The sequence below is a fragment of the Emys orbicularis genome, chromosome 7 (assembly GCF_028017835.1).
Source record: "Emys orbicularis isolate rEmyOrb1 chromosome 7, rEmyOrb1.hap1, whole genome shotgun sequence".
Taxonomy (NCBI): domain Eukaryota; kingdom Metazoa; phylum Chordata; order Testudines; family Emydidae; genus Emys; species Emys orbicularis.
The window spans coordinates 73,689,205-73,709,548 of NC_088689.1; the positions used below are offsets into that span (position 1 = coordinate 73,689,205).

A 20,344-nucleotide genomic window follows, 5' to 3' on the forward strand; every position below is an offset into this window, starting at 1 on the left:
CTCAGTTCAGGGGGCTGGACTTGATGACTTCTTGAGGTCCCTTCCAGCCCTACATATCTATGATTCTGTGATTTTTGTCCAGAGAATTAGCCTTAAGAGGAGTTTCTTCAACTGTTTCAGCTCTTGCAGCTCCCAGTTATTATACTGTATGTAAAAAGCTCAAGTGAATTAGACTTCTAAATCAACTTTCTATATGAAGATTTACAGGCAAGTGCAGGCTATATCACTGTATTGACTTGGTTTTTAGGTAGCCTAGCTAGCTGTGCAGTAGGCAGGAACTGTTGATGTGATTTGTGGACTGAAGAATGTTCCCTAATCTTATTCCTTAATAGCAGTTTATCTGCAGTGGCACTTGACTGCATCCTGCTCAGAAATTTTCAAATTACAGTAGAACCCCAATTTTATGAACAATCTTATGAATGACTGGTTATGTGAACCATTTTTCTGCCACCAAAGTCATTTTTCTGCTGCCGAATGTGACTTCAATCCTTCATCCAATGTTCAAAAAGCTGTACAGGTTTAAAAAGGCTGAGAGATTTGGTGACAAAGATGATATGCAGTTCTATCAAACAAAGAAAAATCAGGCATACTGTATACATTTATCATTTGTATCAGTGAAAAATTAATAAATTAACTTATGCACCATATGTCCTGTAAGTTTGAAATGTTTAATTTTATGAACTTTCAAATACCCAGTTAATTCACAAAATAGGTGATCTACTGGCTTGTTATGAACATTGCACATCTGGCTCAACAGCAGCCTGGTTTTGAACTAAATCACCTTTCCCAATTGTAGAAGTGGATTGGATCCATTTCTGTGATTGCTGTCCATTGTGGTGGTTTCATTGGCATTGGGTCTGCAGGTAACTGGTATTCAGTAAGGGTCAAAAAAGGTGATGGAAAGAGGTGACTTGATGGAAATCTAACAGCTTAACCAGAGGATGGTGTTATCTCTTGGTCGTATTTCCCAAGGCACTAGCTTCCCAAAAGGACTTGAAGTGGTTTCCCAAAATAGTACACCTGACTCTTGATGTCTGTACCCAAGAGATGTACATATGTACTTGACTATTGAGTAACCAAGGGTTCCATCTGGGTGTGAGATAGTAGCATATGCCTTTGATGGCACACATTTGAAGCATTTTTGAATGTGGAATTGATGATGTAAGATCACACACAGGTTCTTCAATTGATGATCATTTGGCTGCTAGAGAGCACTGCTGAAGGCTCTCATCAGCAGAATGATTTGGCAGACAAGAACATACTAACTGAAACTTGTAAACATTTCAGACTGATTCTAGCCACAGGATTTAGACCTATTAGCTAGAGGTTGATACAAAATAAGATAGGCACCTACAGTGGAGTCGCATCATAGGCGCATTTAACTTACACGATTTTAACTATACGTGCTCGGCAAAACAAAAAAAGAGAGAAAAATAACAATTTAAATACTGTACCTGTAGTGCGGGCGATTCCGCCCGCCATTCCTCTCAATGAGTGTTTGACTATACGCGATTTTTGCCTTACGCGCTGACTTCAGAACCTAACCCCTGCGTAAGATGCGACTCCCCTGTATAAGGTCCAGGACAGCATCTGGTGGGAAGCACTTTATCTGCTGTGGGGTGGGGAAGAAGACTTCTTCTTTTCAAGGATGTCCTTGTACTCTGAATAGGGCACTATTTCATATGGTGTCCATCTTGAAGACACTTGGTTATTGCAGTAAAGAGGACCATGTAAGGGACTTTCTTCTTCCTCCCTCCACACTGCCCAGCCTACTGACTATTGGGGGGATTCAATACTTCTTCCTCCTTTCCTCTCTTTTCAAGTCCTATTCACATGGGAATAACTCCAATGTTTACTTTTGCTGCCACTCATAATGTTCCTGCATATTAGCAGTGGTAGTGTTATGACTTTTGTTATAGCTTCACTGCTGTCTCTAAAGATCTGAATAAAGCTGCAGTGATTCTGAGTAGAGCTAGATTCAGGAAGACAGACCCTTCACCAGAAAGGAATATGTATTTGGGAGGGATGAGCTTTTGCTTCAAGAAGCTCAGTTCCTTAAAAGTAGCTGAAATTTAACAGGTGTCTAGTTTTTATAGATTTTAAAGCCAGAAGGGGCCAGTAGGTCATCTAGTCTGACCTCCTGCATTACATAGGCCATATAATTTCATCTAGTTACTTCTGTATTGAGCCCAATAACTTGTTTGAAGCATATCTTCCAGAAAGGCATCCTGTGTTGCATTGGGGAATCCGCCATTTTCCTTGGTAGTTTGTTCCAATGGTTGTTAATCACCCTGCCTGTTCAAAGTTCTACAAACAAAATTCTGCAAAAAACTTCCTTATCAGGGTCATAAGAGAGTGTCAGATCCTCTGATATTTTTTTTTTTTTTAAGTATCTGCATTTGATGAATTCTGTAATTGTTCTGCTGATGTCTCAAACTCAGTTGATTAAAAATTAAACCTCTCATCTTTGCTTCCAGTCCCTCTATACATCCTCATTCCTTGGCTAGCCTTCCACTTCCTACTCATCTGGGTTTGCAGGCATGGTGTCCTGTCACTCTGGTCTCCTGATCAGTCCTGTTGCTTATGTGTCATAACCTTAATCAGTCTGTGTGTTACTTACCACCCCCCGTTTCTCTATCTTTGTCCATGCCTGGGTCATATCTAGCATTAATTACTGTAATATTGTCTTCTTTTATCCATGCCTCTTCACTTCTGTGTACCTCACAGTCCATCAAAAATGTTGCTGCTTTTCCAGTCATACCATTCTTTCACCCCTCCCTGTGCAAATCCCTTCATTGGCTTTCTATCTCAGTACATCAAATTCAGGCTTCTCGCCCCTACATTCAAGGCCCTGCATGACGTCCGGCTGTCTTGGACTACATCTCTGCTTTTATCTGCTCCCATTTTCCCTCCCTTTGGTCTGTCCAATTCTGTAAACCTTACTTCTTCCTTGATGTTGTCCTGAACTTGACTTCATGCTTTTCATGCTTGTGTTCTTCCTCCTCCTAAGGTGCATGTGAAAGCAACATTTAAAGATTAAAGACATTTGTGTTAGAAGTTTAGCATCCCAAGGAGCTGCTATCCCAGGCAAATCAAATAGCAGTAGCCTATATAAAGGGCACAAATAAGAAGTCTAAGGCTGGTTTCCTGTACTATATAGGGCTGCAATGTTTACATAGCACCGTAGATGTGCATGACATTATACCATGGGTAAACTTATACTCATAAATAACAGGAATTCTTGTGGTTACTGGGAAATAAGTGAGACAGGTAGCTCAAGTGCAGTTGTTTATTACTGCACTTATCCCCTGATGTATCTAGCTAGCTGCTTTGAATGCTGCTTATATGGAAAAGTGTGGTGTCTTTCTCATAGTAGAATAACTGTATTGGTCTGCACGTGGAAAACTGGGAATATACCCAAATGGTTCTATTGGGAACTCTCCTGTAACTAACCTACACTCTACAAATATTTCTCGTTTGTCAATTGCATCCCTACCGTGTCCCTTACAGACCTGCGGACCAGATTGATTTCCTGCCCAAGGCATTGGGTGATTCAGTGCGCTTTATTTTGAACAACTAGGCATTAACCTGGATTCTCTTTATTTGTTAGGACTGTCAGGATGGTGGATAAGAATATTTACATTGTCCAAGGTGAAATCAATACAGTGGTGGGTGCCATAAAACGCAATGCTCGATGGAATACTCACACGCATTTGGTAAGTTTGCTTGGGTTGGTGAGATCTGTTTGTGTTATGAAGAACCTAGAAACTGTAAATTTTAATAAAATCAAATTTCCTGTCTCCTCAAACTAAAGCACCCTACAGTAGTTTTCTAGGTTACACAGGAATAATAATTTGCTATGGTTTGCTACTTTAGACAGCTTTGACCTTCTAACTGTATGTGCTTGTAAGCATGTATGTTGTACTGGTGAGCACCGAGAGATGAAGCTGGAAATCTATTGCCCCATGGGTTGGAAAAGTGACTGAGTTGGGGATATGATTATACATCCTCACACTCACTTTAACATTTTATTCAGACCCTTGTAGGAATCTCTCCTGGTGTCATAGGGAGTGTTTGAAAATACTGCCTGTTTCATTTTAGCATATTTTTACATGCCTTTTGTGTCCTGCCGTGGCTGACAGTTTAAAACCACAAGAGCCAAGAAATGTAAATTTGGGACATAGAGTAAGTTAATAAAAATGGGGCATTTTTCACCCTTTGTGTGGTACATTGTCACTTTATCTTTTTATGTCTGTTTTGTGACTGCTAGCTATGCCATTGACTGAAATAATATTCCAAAACCTGATTTGTTAAAAGATCACTAATGTGAGATTTTTGGTTCACATGATGTTCTCAGCCAGCATTTCAGTTTAGCAGTGTAATGTGTATGTGTTGTACTATATCTGTGATGCACTGTAAAATGGCACATGAAACACAGATGGTTCTAATCTAGCATAAATGTCTTTAATTTCAAACGGCAGGTCTTTTTGCCTTCTTAGAAGCATTCCTTCATTAGCGCTTGGTGTCTTCCAGTAGGAGTTGTGGCTGTATGTGCATGCAGCTTGGAGGAACCGCTGCCTGTGCTCATAAAAATAGATATACTAAATTATGGCTGTAGGAAGTAGCTACTCTGGTAACTTTCTTACAGTGGCTCTTTTTTCAAGTTACTGTTGTAGTGCCAAGTATTGTTGGTGTGTTCCCATTATAAATCACTCTGAGGATTAAATTGGTTCATAAGGATTTGCTATGGGTGTTAATGTGGCATATATCTACCCTGAACGTTATTGAGTAGTGGAAAGAAAATCAGAATTCTTTCTTTCGACAGTAAAGCGAAAACAGAGTGCTGAGTCTTGAGAGGGCATTCTGCTCTTGACCCCCAAGCTATACAGCAGTGGAAAATTGTAAAGGAAAATTGAATACTTTCCCCTGATCTTGATGGAATAGGGAGATTGAAACTAATGAAACCAACCTACCTATCTTCCCCTCTTTGGAAAATCTCTCAATACGGTTTGTCCTGAAGGAAAACTAAAAGGAGATGATATCTTTGTGGACCCTGCATACCTTTTTTACTGTGTGATTTAGGTATCTATCTGTCTCATTAAGTACTTCCTTTGTTTGTGTAACCTGTAGGATGAAGAACGGGATCCCCTGCTGCACAGCTTTGGTTTATTGAAAGAAGTGCTAAATAACATAACCGGTAAGTGCACATGTGCACTGTGCAGGTATGAATATACAATAGAACATGTGTAAATATGGTATGTCTGTACCTGGGCACAAATATAGCATCTTATGACTGTCACTTTTTACCCAAGGATCAGATATTTAGTAATGGAAAAGCACTAACACGTACACCCTTTATAGAAAATAGTAAATCAGTCCATAAATAGGGGAAATGCCTTTTTACTGGGAATGTGTACACATGCTTATGACTAATCTCATGCCATTTATGTGCTTATACCAGTTACTCAAACATCTTGCCTGTGTTGTTAGACTTTCATCCACCTGAGAAATGTTGGTGTCTAGCATACCTGCTTGTTCTGAGGCATGGTATTGCTTTTATAACTTTTTCTGTAGCACTGGCTAATGAATCTCTGACCCCTTGAAGTTTATTTCATGACCAGATGCTCTGAGCTTTAGACAAACAGTTTACCCTCTGACCATTTGTTTTTTATATATTGTGTTGGGTTTATACAGTACATGTGAGGGACGCTTCAAATATATTTCTGTGCAATCTGTAGCTATTGTACCCATGCCTCTCTGTTCACTCTGATCTGTCTCTATAATCCAGTATGTTTCTAGTATTATATGAGATCAGTACATAAACATATGTAGTCTTTCTGTCCAAGCTGTGATAAGTAATATATGGAGATATACCCATCTCATAGAACTAGAAGGGACCCCGAAAGGTCATCGAGTCCAGCCCCCTGCCTTCACTAGCAGTGTGTTTTGTTCCTGTACGTAGTCATGAGTGACAGGAAAATTTTGCTTGGAAAGGAGCCTCCCATTGTTTGATTTCTTCCGCCTCCCATCTCTTAGGACTGCAGGTTTGGTCACCTGCTGCCTGTAATTAATGGCAAACAGACTGCAATTTCAACATAAATCTCCTGGGTTCAGGGATGAAACCCTGGTTAGCCTTGCACTGAAGGGAGGCCAGCAGCTGTGATAGATGTTCCTGCAATGATTGCTAGAATTTCACTGTTGTTCTTCCTTCTTTCTGGAAGTGAACCTATGTGGATTAATTTCCCTGAGCTTTGAGAGGACAGGTCACTCTTATATGGTACATATAAACCAGTCTGATAGGACCTGATTCTGAGCCAGAATGGGTCATTGGTACACTTTAATGGGCCAATAGCTCTCTGGAATGTGAGTCCTGCTAACTTTATTTTTTCTGGAGCAGAATGTCTTCTCTGACTAACAGTGTCAGGGCAGTTGCATTACTCTAAGCTAGTCATGTGTTGGCATGAGCCTTTCCCTCTCAGACTCACAAGTCAGGTGTGCATTCTGTTAGATCTCACCAGATTCTATTGTCTCATGACTGAACATAACAGAGAAACAAACTTTGCAATATTATGCAATGGCTGCTTCACTACTGAACTCTGTCTACAGGCACAAGAATGTTAAGCTTATTTTGAGTTGGTCTCTGCACATTCCCACTGGTGGGCTTTGCTCGCTACTCTTTTGGCACTGAGTTTAGGAACCCACTAAGAAAGCAGTGTTCATTGAAACTCCAGGAGCATCACCTCCTGGCACTGAAGAGAGGTTATAGGAGTGAGTCAGTGGAGAGCTATAATTCCTTCCTTTTTCATGACTAGCTGCAGGCATAGGGGCTTCTGCTCTGTGCCTGGAGAACTTGCTTGGTCTTAAAAAAAAAAAAAAAAAAAAATCTGTTAGCTTGTAGTACAGAAATTTTCGGTAGGTAGTTTCTGCCCGGTTAAATTTCTCGACTATGTTTTGGTTCTGAGGCATCATGTCAGAACCCAAAGTCCTTGAGCAAGTCCGTTTAAATGCTTTGGAGCCAAGTACTCCCTGGAATCCCTTTATGCCTAACACCTGAAAGGATAGGGACGTTCTGCTCCATTCCTTGGTTGTAAGAAGTGATTTCATATGTTACCACTGCAATGGCTCTCACTTGAATGAGGCTGTGATTCTCTCTGAGTTGGGCCTCCTGAAGCCCTTTCCTGGCAGTAATTAGAGTAACAGACATTATCAGAAATGGTGTGTCAAGCAATAACGAAATTGAACTGGAGAGTCGTGATATTTTCATACAGTCACAATGAGTAGCTGGCAGGGCTTGGTGAACATTTGGGCACTGTCCACAATAACTTCTCTCGAATGAATTCAATCCAAACCACTAATTGCTCATTGTAAAGAGAGAGTTCCATGTACTGAGTAACCCAGAAGCTTCCTGTGAGCTCCTGAGGGATTATGCAAAAATGGCCTGTGTTCATTCTGCCATGGTGGTGTCAAGAGTGCCTGCTTGTGTATGACATTAGAGTGTGATCTCACTTTGATCACAAGGTGCTCTCCTAAACAGGCAGTTTCAGCACCAGTGACTGCTCTGATTTTAATGCCTGAGAATAGGAGACAGATGCTTTGCCCAGTTTGACTGAGCCTTAGGCATGCGATGGAATCCAAGCAGTGCTTTGTAGTATTGGTGGAGTCTGCTGAAGGATGTCCACTACTATGCTAAGCCCAGCACCTTCTCTGGGCAGTGAGGCCAGAGCTTAGTTCTTATCCAGCCTTTCTTTTCATGTCTCTTTCATTAACTCATGGAAGCACATGGCTTTTCTATTTAAATTTATTCAAGCTGTAATCTTTGACATTTGAGTTAGCTTTTAGTACAGTTTTGCATTTATAGTAATATATATTATGTATTTTCTCAGTCCCCCAAGAATCCATTTTAATCTGTTCCGGATGCAAATTTCAGACTGCCTTGTCCCATCTCCCTTCTTGCTCTCCCCCTTTCCTCCCCCCACAGAGCATGTTTGATCAGGTGTGGCAGGAATATCCACTGTCAAGCTGCGCCCTTTATATTAGTCAATATTATCCTTCCCTCCCTCCCACTCCCTTCGTTCTCCTCTGGGCTTTACCAGTTGATTTATAATTTTGGAATTCTCATCGGAATCTGTAATACAGTTTGTTCATTATTTAACCAAAACCTGTTTAATGAGCAGAGAGAGGCAATGTAAATGTTAGGCAAGTTGCAGTGGAGTACCTTTTGTTCTCCTCTGAGCTGGTGGGTATTTAACTCTGTCCTGACTGTAATGCTTAAATACCCTGGCCTGGGGTGTAGAGGTGCACCCCATTGCCTCCAGCAGCTCAAGATTTTCACTTCAAAGGGTTGCTCTTCAGGATTCAATAAACTGCATAATACAGTCATAATCTGAATTACCAACAATAATTATAAGCCCCCACTAACTTGTGGGAGCCCATCTATTCACAAGATAAGCAGAGTTTCAGGTGGAACCATGTTCAAGCAGACTCCTAAGGGTAGTGTCTGTAGAAGAGACTCTTGTTCATTGGGAAATATTAGTGATGTAGAGCATGGGATTTGTTAAATTTCTAAAGTTCATGCAACTTCCATAGCAAAGGCCTCTTGTACTCCTTGGACCTAAACTTTGTAACATGAGCCTGGATTCTGCAGTAATTTGGTGCTGAAACTTAAACTGAAGCTGCCTCAGAATTTAAATTTTTAAAGATGTTTTTTAATAATTTGAAAATGAATAATACAGTTACTACAGTAGACCCAGTGCGTTCTCTTGGATGGTGTCCCTAACCTCTGTTTTCCAGAAGCTGGGAATGAGCGACAGAGAATGGATCTCTTCATGATTACCTGTTCTGTTCATTCCCTCTGGGGCACCTGGCATTAGCCACTGTCCGAAGACAGGATACTGGGCTGGATGGACCTTTGGTCTGACCCAGTATGGCTGTTCTTCTGTTTAGCTTACTTTATGTTCTCACCTTTTCAATCATCATTTTTGCTGTTCAGTGTTATGCAGATTTTTGTATTGATGCACAGTTGCAACAAAAATATTAGGTACACAGGAGGTCTTGGCAGTGGGTAGGGGGCATTTGGGGCTTTTGGCCCATGGGGAAGTTTGGGAGGCAATCTGCGATAAGCTTATTAGCTGAACATTTCTACTAAAATAATCAATTAAATCGTTTTGCTCATGTAAGTCATAGTCTGGCTGGGAGTCTTGTTTTGCTAGGCACTACAAACATGAATGGCTTCATGACCTTCTCATAAACAAACTAGAGACAGAGCCTTGATGAAACTAATATAAGGTGGGTGCACAACTGGTTGGAAAACCATACTCGGAGAGCAGTTACCAGTGGTTTCCAATAGAGCTGGAAGGGTATGATGGTTGGGGTTCCACAGGGATCTGTCCTGGTTCCGGTTCTATTCAATATCTTCAAAAATTATTCGGATAATGGCATAGAGAGTACACTTATAAAGTTTGCGGAGGATACCAAGCTGGGAGGGGTTGCAAGGGCTTTGGAGGACAGGATTAAAATTCAAAATGATCTTGACAAACTGGAGAAATGGTCTGAGAGAAAAAGGATGAAATTCAATCAGGACAAATGCAAAGTGCTACACTTAAGAAGGAATAATCAGTTGCACAAATACAAAATGGGAAATGACTGCCTAGGAAGGAGTACTCCAGAAAAGGATCTAACAGTTATAGCGGATCACAAACTAAATATGAGTCAACAATGTAACCTTGTTACATCCCAGAATGATTGCTTTTTTTTTTTTTTTGTATTAGCAGGTGTGTTGTAAGCAAGACACAAGAAGTACACCTCTACCCCGATATAACATGAATTCTGATATAACATGGTAAAGCAGTGCTCTGGGGGTGGGGGGAGCTGCACACTCTGGCGGATCAAAGCAAGTTCGATATAACGCCGTTTCACCTATAACGTGGTAAGATTTTTTTGGCTCCTGAGGACAGCGTTATATAGAGGTAGAGGTGTAGTTCTTCCACTCTACACAGCACTGATAAGACCTCACGTGGAGTATTGTGTCCAGTTCTGGGTACCACATTTTGGAAAGATGTGGACAAATTTTAGAAAGTCCAGAGAAGAGCAACAAAAATGATGAAATGTCTAGAAAACATGACCTATGAAGAAAGACTGAAAAAAAAATTGGGTTTGTTTAGTCTGGAGAAGAGAAGACTGAAGAGTAGGGTTGCCAACTTTCTGATTGCAGAAAACCGAACACTCTTGCCCCGCCCCGGCTTTTCCCCAAGGCCCCACCCCTTCTCTGAGGCCCCATCGCCCACTCACTCCATTCCCCTCCCTCTGTCGCTCGCTCTCCCCCCCCCCCTTGCTCACTTGCTCATTTTGACTGGGCTGGGGCAGGGGGTTGGGATGTGGGAGGGAGTGAGGCCTCTGGCTGGGGGTGCAGGCTCTGGGGTGGGCCTGGGGATGAGAGGTTTGGGGTGTAGGAGGCAGTGGGTTGAGGTGTGGGGGAGAGGGTGAGGGCTCTGGTGTGAAGTCAGAGATGAGGGGTTTTAGGTGCAGGAGAGGTCTCTGGGCTGGGGGTGTGGGCTCTGGGAGGGAGTTTGGGTGCGGGAGGGGGCTCAGGGCTGTGGCAGGGGATTGGGGTGCAGGAGGGAGTGCGGGGTGCATGCTCCAGGAGGGGACTCAGGGCTGGGGCAGGAGGTTGGTGTGCAGGAGGAAGTGTGGGCTCCAGGCAGCACTTACATCAGGCAGCTCCCACAAGCGGCTGGTATGTCCCTGTGGCCTGTAAGCGCTTGAGTGGCCAGGGGGCTCCATATGCTGCCCTCGCCCACAGGCATTACCCCCACTGCTCCCATTGGCTGGCACTTGGGGCGGGTGCTGCGCGTGGAGCCTCCCTGGCCGCCCCTGTGCTTTGGGGTTGCAGGGACATGTTGGCTGCTTCCGGGGAGCTGTGTGGAGCCAGGGCAGGCAGGGAGCCTGTCTTAGCCCCGATGCGCCGCCAACTGGACTTTTAACGGCCCGGTGAGTGGTGCTCACTGGAGCTGCCAGGCGTTCCGATCGAAAACTGGATGCCTGGCAACCCTACTGAGGGGGGACAACAGTTGTCAAGTACATAAAAGCTTGTTATAAAGAGGGTGATAAATTGTTCTCCTTATCCACTGAGGACAGGACAAGAAGCAAAGGGCTTAAATTGCAGCAAGGGAGATTTAGGTTAGACATTAGGGAAAAACTTCCTAACTGTAAGAGTATATAAGCACTGGTACAAATTACCTAGGTGGAATCTCAGTTGTAGAAGGTTTTTTTAAGAACAGGCTAGACAAATACCTATTTGGAATGGTCTAGATAATACTTAGTCCTGTCTCAGTGCAGTATACTGGCCTATATGATCTGTTGAGGTCCCCATCCAGTCCTACATTTCTATGATTCTCTGTCCTGAACCGCCTACACATAAACAGTGACATCTAGGTTTAGTCCACAGTAGCAAAACAGGTTGGAGCCATAGTATAGACAGAGCTTTTGAGACTGGAGCCTATTTTTACCACAACTTAAACTCAGACCTGCTTTTCAGTAAGTTGAACTTAAATGCCAGTAGCAGTATGTCCAAGTGCCAGAGCCTTGGCTACATTGGAGCTTCCGCCAGTTCTAATGTGGGTTCAATTGAACTGGTGGAAGCTTTTATTTGAAATCAAAGACAACTTCAGTCTACACTGGGAAAACTTCAACTCAATGGGGTTTTACCTTGGAATGGAGCAGTTAACACAGTTAAGAATGATGATTTCAGGCTGACGGTAAACTCAATACATTAATGCTATAGTTGCTGTGGTTTGTGCATAAAAATGTTTATCCTTGCAACTTTTGTGGCTGTTGAAGTCATGGGACGCTGCTGATAGTTGTGAAGCTTGAGCAGAGCTCATAGCTGGAGCTACTGCTGTATGTCTCCTCCTTTTGGAATAAGTTATGAATGGTACTCTATTCTAAAGGTGCTGGCTTGTAGCAACCTGTGCTTATCAGCAACAACCCATAAGGAAAACTGCTTGTCACCCACTAGTGCTTTCCTCACTCAATTCCCATAATCAGAGCAAGCTAGGATTTTAATGAATGAGTTGCTGCTTAATGCTGTGTACAGTGCCTTGTAGGCAGCCAATTCCTGTCCTGAACTCTCCTGCACAGAAGAATCTTGTGCATGTCAGTGGTGTAGTGGGAGAAGCAGGTGTCTGTGGAAATTGTGTGCATCAACTCTATTTAAATAAGGCTTATACTGGATAAACACAGCTGTAAGAAGGTGCCTGTTGGAGTAGGGGGCCATGAGTGCCATGCTTGGGAGGTTTGAGTCCCTTCATCCTCTAGGCCCAGGAGTTCTGAGTTAGAGCATTTCAATAGAAGCTGCAAAGTGAGCCATTAGAAGCACTCTGACTTCATGCACACTCATGACATCTTAAATGAATGTGTGTATATCAGGGTCAGAGGAATCACTCCATGGCTTATTTCAGACAAGAAGCTGTTGAAAAATCTCCATCCTGAGGGGGTTAGTTGGGTGCAGTTAAGAGCTGGCTAAAGGTCAAACAGTTGTAACCATAAGAGAACCTTTGCCCAGCCTGCTAATTTAATACACTTGTGGTAGCCATCAGTTTGCTGGTACTGAAATTGGATTCACACCTCACTTTCTCATGTCTCAACTTTTCATAGAATCATAGAAATTTAGGGCTGCACAAGACCTCAAGAAGTCATCACAGCATAGGTGGCTGGATTTGATAGGACCAAGTGAACCAGGACCAAGTGACCCTAGACCAGTAGTTTTCAACCAGGAGTCTGGGAGCCTCCTGGGGGGCCACGAGCAGGTTTCAGGGGGGTCCACCAAGCAGGGCCAGTGTTAGACTCACTGGGGCCCAGGGCAGAAAGCTGAAGCCCCACCACATGGGGCTGAAGTCGGGGGCCCTGAGCCCTGCCACCTGGGGCTGAAGCTGAACTTAGCTTCGTGGAGGCCCTAGTGGCATGGGGCCCCAGGCAATTGCTCTGCTTGCTACCTCCTAATGCTGGCCCAGTTGTTGTGGCACAGTTGAGCCATGGAGTTTTCATAGCATGTTGTGGGGGCCTCAGAAAGAAAAAGGTTGAAAACCCCTGACCTAGACCATCCTTGACAGGTGTGTGTCCAACTTGTTTTTGAAAGCTTCCAATGATGGGGACTCCATGACCTCCCTTGGAAGCCTATTCCAGACTTAACTACCTTTATAGTTAGAAAGCTTTTCCTAATATCTAATCCGAATACCCCTTGCGGCAGATTAAGTCCATTACTACTTGTTCTACCTTAAGTGGAAGTCCAAATGTATGCTTGAGGGAGACAAAGGGTCAAAGAGCCACATGCAATAACAGTGCAGAAATTCTGTCTTGGTTTGGAATTAATTTCAAAAACATTTTCTGAAACCTTAGTGTTGATTCAGCATTTAAGATCCAGTAATTTACGACAGCAAAAATGAGTATATGGATTTGTGACATAGGTTATTTTGATTCTCAGTGCAGTTGGAGTGTTGCTAAACAGAGCATTGCCAGTTAGCTATGGCACAGTTGGAAGTGGTTGACATTGGCAAGAAAAATCCCTTTAAAAGTTTGAAAGTTAGATGATACGAATTGCCTCTGATGGTATCTTGCCATCTCTTGGTGGTTTGGTTTCAGTCTGCAGTTATAAGTGATAATTCATTCTATTTACTACTTAAGTTCTGAGATTCTGCAGGAGGTTAATGGACTTCCTTTCTTGATGACAGGTCTCAACTAAACAGTGATCTAGGACAATTTCTTGTATTTATACAAACATCTGCAACATTAGTGCAACATTAGTGCTGCAGCTGAGTTAAGGAGAGGCGTGAGACTTGTACTCTTCAAAGTAACTGTCTACACCAAGGATGGTATACACCAGTCAATGTAACTGGGAGTAATGAGATGAATCTGAGCAAGTGAGGACTTCCTAATGGTGGGATGTATTTAGATGTATTTGTGTTTTCCCAAGAGTAGGGATAGAAGAAAGCACTTTGTTTAAGTCGTTTAATGTTAAACTGGAAGTACTGTATTTGAGAATAGACATGGAACTGGTCCTTTGCAGACGGAGACCTATTAAGTCATCTAACCCATCCCTTAAAGTTATGAATCTTTGGTTCATGTGGTGAGGATAGTGATGTTCCATGAACCTTCTTAAATGTAAAAGCCAGAAAAGAAATGCAAATAATTAGGCTGGGGGGTTAGCCTTAATGGGGCTATCGTTGTCCCTTTCCTCTCTTCTTGCCTCATTCTTCCTTCTATCTCTTCCCTTAAAATCCCTCCTCATTTTCGTTCCATTCTGGCCTCATCTCCGCTAACTTCTGAACAGCCACAATGTAACATACAGGAACCAAATCAGGGACTTTAGGAAAGATGAATCAGAAATGCCCAAACCAGAGTTAACGTGCCATAGAAATTTCAGTAAATAGGAGTTAAAAATTCTTCTTGTACCTAAAATATCTTTCCCTGCTGGATTGTCTAAGGTGAATCTACCCCTCATACATTACACAGAAGCCTGAGCTGGGGATGCTTCATACTGGTGGCCTCCTCACACACACTGTCTTCTCTTTCCCCAATATTGGATATTCAGTGGATACATGGAACATTACTCATTTTGCACCTACATTTCATAGATTATTCCATATGTATGTAATAAGGAGAATAAAGGGTAGGCAAGGCATCTGGTATTTTGTCTTTGCTCTTGTTGAAGAGCTGTAGGCCTGTGGATACTCTTCTCTGACCTGTTCAAACTAAAGCTTGGGCCAGCTAGTCTCTGTTCCACAAAACAAGAAATAAGGGGATGAGTCAACTGTTTCTGAATGGGTGTGAAATTGAAATATGGGCGAGAAAGGGGAATGCTGATTCTCTCCTAACAGTTCCTTACAGAACTTGTAATATTGTTCTGTTTCATCACACCAACAGCAGCATTTCTAGGATGAATTGCAGCTTGTGTATACAATGGGTGGATATTAATCCTTGTGCTAGTAACTATTTACATAAATGTAAATGTTCTGTCTGGTGCATTGTTACAAATCAGGTTTGAGTGTGCCAGAATTAAGGTTGACAATGCAACTTTAATTTGGTCCCCTTGTGCATATGCATTATGATATACTCTAATTATTTGATCATATGCTGTTTTTTTCCCCCACAGGACCCCTACCTTATTCAGTACGTAGGGCAGAGGTAGCTCAGGAAGCAAATCAGTGTTGTATAATGAAAGAAGCTGCTTGTATGACCTCCTTAATGGTTTGTTTTAGAACTTGGAAGGTATGTAGTGAATGGGACAGCGGGTTCCAGGGAGAGACAATGGTCTCTTGGTTAAGGCATTTGAATATCACTTTGGAGAACTGGATCCTATCCCTGCCTCTGCCAGAGAGTTCCTATGTGATGCTGGGCAAATCACAAACAAAAATTTTCATAGGGGCCACTAATTGTGTGTTCCTCACTTTCTGAGTGTTCAACATGAGACACCTGGGGGCTGGTTTGCAAAAGTACTGAGCACTCACTCTGTTCCAGCTGAGATCAATGAGAGCTCTATTTGAAACATACAAAGAGCTATAAAAATACTCTGGAAAAAATGACTGTAGACGTCCGAGCTGGGTGCCCATAACTAGTGGACACTTGACAGTTTTGACTTTAATCACGGTGTTAGTTCTCCATTTTTAAAATGGGCATAATACCTCCCTACCTCACAAGAGTGTTGTGAAGAGAAATTCCTTCATGTTTGTGAAGCACATAGAAGAGCCCATGAAGAAATCAATTCTGTCAGTGCAGGATTTGGATGGTGTGTGGTAAATCAGGCATGGACCACATTAAATAATGAGGATAAGCAGACATTGAATTAGCTGCTCATTCAATGAGCATCGTCCATCCTGAATTCTTATGGAAAAAATAGTATGAGATTGTAATTAAAGACTGTAATTAAAGAATGCATATGCACAGGCAACCTTTAATACTGGCACTTCCTGCTTTTTGTATTCTTTACTTTGTAATCTTACCATTCTTTTAATATAGTTTTTGGGATGTAATTAAAGCGTGATGGGGGTGGATTAACACTGCAGTCGTTTGCCTTCCTATCTAATGGCTAATGCCTGGCAGGTAGTGGGAGGAGGCAGTGCTGTTGGAAGGAATTGTTTCCTGCCCTCTAGTCCTGCGGGACCCTTAGGAGTTAGATGGACAAGCACTCCTGGCTGTTCCTTGGTAGACTTCCCACAGTATGGTGTTCTGTAACACCAGCCCTCTGTTACCACTTCAAGACTGGGCTCTGAAGAGCTGCCACATGTGCACAGCTCGCAACTGACCCTCTCTTGTTCCACGCTTGTTGAGCAATTACTTTCCCACTTGTTGAGCACTCTTTTATTTTCTTCAGTTACTGCTTCTTTGTGAAGTGGGGCCATAAAGGAAATGGCCTAATGAACTGTACATTAGAGGGCAATAAATTGCGGTTTGATTTGGTGGAAAGGCTGGGCCAGATGCGATGCTGAAGTCAAGATTCCTCGTAAGTCATCCATGGGGGGGGGGTTTGTTCCAGGGCTTTGTGACCATGTTGTCTTTGTCTTGGTCACTGGAGTCTTGGGATAAAAGGGACTGTGGGTGATTGCAGATTCCAAAGATATTTGTATGGTACTAAAAATCCTCTGGAAATAGAAGTGTTCATGAAATTGTCCTGAATTCAGTAGGGGTTCATGGAATACATAAATCTTCCCCTATTGTTCCCTCCTCCCCCCTTCTTGCTGGACATTAAAATTTTGCACATTGAGGATTAAACTTCAGTAACAAAGAAGTGTTGTTTCCTCTCACATTCAATCAGGTAACAAAGGGGAGGATTTTCTGCTAGTGCATATCTGCATTAGCAGAATAGGACATAATTATTATGTAGTATATTACTGTACTGGCAAGAAGTCCTGGTTCAGGACTCTGCCCCTATTTGTGCTAAGTGTTGTACAGAACACCTATGAAGACAGTCACTGCTCCACAGAGCTTATAGTCCAAGCAAAGTGACATACAAAGGGTGGAAGCAGAAGGAAACAATCAAATTATGCAGTTTTTATACACACTTAAAAAAGCAAGTGGTTAACCCCTCAACCTGACCATCATTGGCAGATTGCTAATAGGTGTTCCAGCAGAGGTGGGTTTGGAGGAGGGATTTGAAGGAAGAAGGTAGTAGCCTAATGGGTCAGTTAAGGAAGAGCACTCTGGTTGAAGGGCAGTGTGGAAGAAAATGCAGAGATGGTGTGTGATAAACTGACAAACGAGTAAGACCAGAGCCAGCAAGTTGTGGGGGGGGCAAGTGATCAGAAGGTTAACTGGGTGTAGTGAATTGATAAATCCCATCAACAGCCAGTTAGTTACTTAAAAAAGATGGATGTGGAGCTGTTGGTTAGCCAATGTAAAGCTGGTTTACACAAATTATTCTCTCTAAGGTGATTATATCTTGTGTCTCTGCTGCCCAAGTGCTGTGTGATGTCCTGAGAATTGCAGGGCAACTAGAGACCCTTTTTCTGTGCTCAAGGAGAATTTCATTAATTCCCAGAGAGTACAGGCCCTCCTCAGGCTAAGTTCTCCTCCAGGCCCATGAAGGGGTAACCTATATCTCCAATCAATGACCTCCTTTGCAATGACTCCAAGTGATGTGCAGAATGGCAGGTTTGGGGCATACCTCATGCATTATTTTAACGTGGCTTGTAAGGGTGAGGACTGATGTAGTGCAGTGTGATAGGAGTGTGGATTGCTCAGTGGAAGAGTGTGAGTGGGGAATGCAGAGTGGTAGTATAGATGCATGGGAGTGCATCAAAATGTGGAACCCTGGTGTCACAGGTACCAAAGAGAAGCAAGTGTGACTTTGGGGAATGCACTGGGAATGCGATATGTTAATGGAATAAGGAACATTTATACTTGAGTTAGAGACATATGTAAATATCAGTGGGTCAGTAGGTAAATAAATTTCATTATACAATCAAGTAGAATAACATGTATTTCAGGAAGTGCCTTTTATCTACTTTTTGAGTTTTATCAAATAGTTGTAGCAGTTACTTTAGAAAATGGATATTATCTAAATCAGTATTTTATAAAAGTGAGCTGCATCAGACGTTCAGTTGGCCAACATGAATGCCTAAGCATTTGGAACATTAATTTCTGGTGGAGGGGCAAGTCCCCCTCACTTCAAACCTCTCTTCAGCCTAAAGTCATCATAGAATTTGTCAGAATATAAATTAGTGCTTGGGAGGTCCAGGCTCCCCATCCTGTGGTTGCACTACTAGACCATAGTGTCAGCGTTGCTAGGATATAGTTACAAAACAGTGCAACCTTTCAGAAACCATGTGCCCAGTTTGCTCAGTGCAGCTGTAGGAACACTCGCATGATCAGAAACTCTTCTCAATGTGTAACAAATAAGACACTGCACAATCTTAAATGTCACAGCAAACATCAAAACACTGCTTATCTTTGATCCATTTAAACTTCATCTATTTGGAGTTTGTCATTAAAATGGCTTTTCTAGAACTCCTAGTAGCTTGTAGGAAAGTGACCTTAATTTATGAGACACATAGCAAGGGGAGGCCTGTCTGGAGTTGTAAAACTAGATTCTGTCTTGCTTTGATTCAGGTTTAGTAGTTACTTAAAGAACGTAAGTGGCTAATATTTTAACAAAATACCTTATGTTTACAAAGTGAAGTTCTTAATACACAGTTGGGGAATGGCCAGAGTAGTAGCTGTGGAGTCCAGGGGTGTGGTTGCCTGCTTTACTGAGCTCTGATTACATCCTTATCATGGCCTGTTCAAGGTTTGGAGTCCACTAGGTCTGGATATGAAATTGGGAGGAGCTTTTGTACTAGAACAGAAGGGAGTGGTGGAGGTGTTCCGTAGCTGACTGCAGTAAGATCATGCAAGAGCTGTTTACATAAGACGCTTCATTAACTGCACTTAGGAGTTTGGAAATTCTTCAGGGCCAGATTAGACAGTTTATATTGGGCTATGATTATTCAACTCTGTGTATAAGAACTGAACTGGCTGCTGTGGCACCATAGGAGGAGACATCGCTGGCTGATCGTCCACGCCAATCTGATGTTTTCACATTACTCATTCAAGGGTAGTCTGTATTTCTTCTAATGTTTAAGTCTTACACAAAATAGCTGGGATTTCCTGCTCTGAGGAGCAAATATGATGACTCAGGTCTAGTAAATATTTTGAAAGTTTTCTCTCCTGCACTCCTCCCCACCTCATCCACTCTTTAAAAATGCTTTGCCCTAGCTGAATGGACTAATTGCTCATACATTAAATTCCTGCTTAAATTCTAAAATGGTCAGATTACTGGTGCAAATTGGAAACCATGTTCCTGACACCTATTCCAGTGACATTGTCGTTTTTAAGGGACATTCTTAAACACATTTGTTCAGGCATTTACCAACATTAAAATAGTTTGATGAGCAGGCAGTGTCTTCTGGAATGTAAATATCTGTCTATTTTAAGAGTGTCTCATCCTAACACTGAGAAATTACCCCCCAAAAGCAATTTTTTTTTGTTCAGGAAAAAGTAATTGCTTATTGTGAGGCAGAAGAGTCAGCTTACTGAACACCACTGTTCCCTGAGCTAGGCATACTCCTGTTGACCCAGTCATTGATGCTGGTACACAAATGGAGGGGTAAGCAAAATCCTACCTTGTTGGCTTCTGCTCCACTAGGAACACAGGGGAAGAAATATCAATGTTTGCTAAATGGAAAAGGAACATCTCGTCAGGGAAATATATGTTGCCTTTTAGTGTCTCAGAGGATGTTGGAAACAGTGGAGAGGAACAAATTAAAAGGCACAGCTATCGTTTTATTAATTCAAAGAGATACTTGCAAACTTGGGAGAGGGAAGAGAACATTAATACAAAAAGCAAGTTTATTGGCCATTCCTTTATGTATTCCCTCTTGCTGCCAGTTCAGAAGGCTTCCTTTTGAATTAGTTCTCCCTCTTAGTTTAACTTCTCCTGAGGGATGCTTCAGAGACATTTTAATGCTCAATTTATGACAACTTAGTCCTTTCCATGGTGTCAAAAAAACAACATATCACAAGGACAGTCTGTTACTGCTTTTCTACGGCCTTCAGGAAAGGATGGAAGGAAAAAAATAAAGGAATCCCCTGCTTTAAACCTTGATCTTTGGAAAACAACTTGGCCCCCACTCTTCAATTGGTTCCATGTTAACAGACCTCTTGTGGTTTAAGCAGGATCCCATTAAAGTCACAGGGGGTAGGAGGGGAGGGGGCTTGTCTACACTTAAAAGGGTTTGCCAATACAGCTATGCCAATAGAACTATACTAGCAACTCCCCCCCAATAGAAATGCAGCTTATAGCAGCAGAGATTTTTTG

At 42.3% G+C, this 20,344-nt stretch overlaps 1 protein-coding gene across 1 annotated transcript in view; it reads left to right on the top strand.

Annotated features, from left to right (window-relative positions):
- GBF1 (golgi brefeldin A resistant guanine nucleotide exchange factor 1) overlaps positions 1-20,344 on the top strand; it is a 186,173-nt gene that overhangs the window by 1,948 nt on the left and 163,881 nt on the right. The window contains exons 2-3 of the mRNA XM_065407097.1: positions 3,611-3,716; positions 5,131-5,197. Coding sequence (XP_065263169.1) covers positions 3,611-3,716; positions 5,131-5,197 — 173 coding nt within the window. The remainder of the gene's footprint in view (positions 1-3,610; positions 3,717-5,130; positions 5,198-20,344) is intronic.